The sequence below is a fragment of the Eucyclogobius newberryi genome, unplaced genomic scaffold (assembly GCF_026437365.1).
Source record: "Eucyclogobius newberryi isolate DKJ021-1_F unplaced genomic scaffold, fEucNew1.0.hap1 SCAF_16, whole genome shotgun sequence".
Lineage (NCBI taxonomy): Eukaryota > Metazoa > Chordata > Actinopteri > Gobiiformes > Gobiidae > Eucyclogobius > Eucyclogobius newberryi.
Window position 1 is genome coordinate 9,790,587 of NW_027315790.1, and position 806 is coordinate 9,791,392.

An 806-nucleotide genomic window follows, 5' to 3' on the forward strand; every position below is an offset into this window, starting at 1 on the left:
CGCGGTCCAGTCCTGCCCCGCGTCACCTCGCTCTGGGCGGGGGCTCTGGTAGCTCTGGGTTTGCAGCAGCACCGGCCCGCGCTCAACCTACTGCCGCCCCTGCTGTCCTCCCAGCGCCACCACAGGGACTAAAGAACTCTGTTAGCAAGGAAGCTCCAGTCTGAAGTTCACGTTCTAGCAGATCTGCATGGGAAAGACTTAACCCTAGCCAGTAGAATGGCTCTGTAACTCTATAGCACATCACATCAGCAGTGTGTACAACATAGGCCTGTGAAAGTGAGCTGGGACACAGACGGTTTACACAAGGGGCCTGCGTCAGCTTGAAATGTCATTCAATCTATGTCCACGTCGTAATTAAAGCTGCATTGTGTAACTTTTCCACTTGTCTTCACGGAGATGTTATCGCTTTGCCTCTAATGTATCAAACCAATAATTATTTATTTATTTATTGAGCCAATATCTGGTATTTGGCTTGCTGCTCGATAACCGATATTTGTCTATTGATAATTAAATTTTAAAATCTATAGCAAGGCCCACCGATCTATCTTAAATTGAAGCTCACAAATTAATCTCTCATAATGAAAAACATTAGAAAAAAGCCTAATTGCTCTTCTAAATTTTTCTGCCTGTTCAAATAAGCAAAAATAAATATTGGTGCCAAATATTGGCAGGTTGTTGTTGTTTTTTTGCGGCCATCTCTAATAATGACATTAAACACATGCTCTAAAAGACCTTGAACATCACGCATTCTTACTGTTGGCACGGTCGTCTCTCCACAAATCAGTTTGGAACATTTCAGGCCAAGC

General features: G+C 43.7%; 1 protein-coding gene across 2 annotated transcripts in view; it reads left to right on the forward strand.

Moving 5' to 3' along the window:
- Window positions 1-377, forward strand: part of cunh6orf136 (chromosome unknown C6orf136 homolog) — a 10,945-nt gene extending 10,568 nt beyond the window's left edge. For both annotated transcript variants that reach the window (XM_072447392.1, XM_072447393.1), the window contains exon 7: window positions 1-377. This exon is cut by the window's left edge and continues 12 nt beyond it. In XM_072447392.1, the coding sequence (XP_072303493.1) occupies window positions 1-132 (132 nt within the window). In that variant the 3' untranslated portion in view covers window positions 133-377.
- The last annotated feature ends 429 nt before the right edge of the window (window positions 378-806 follow it).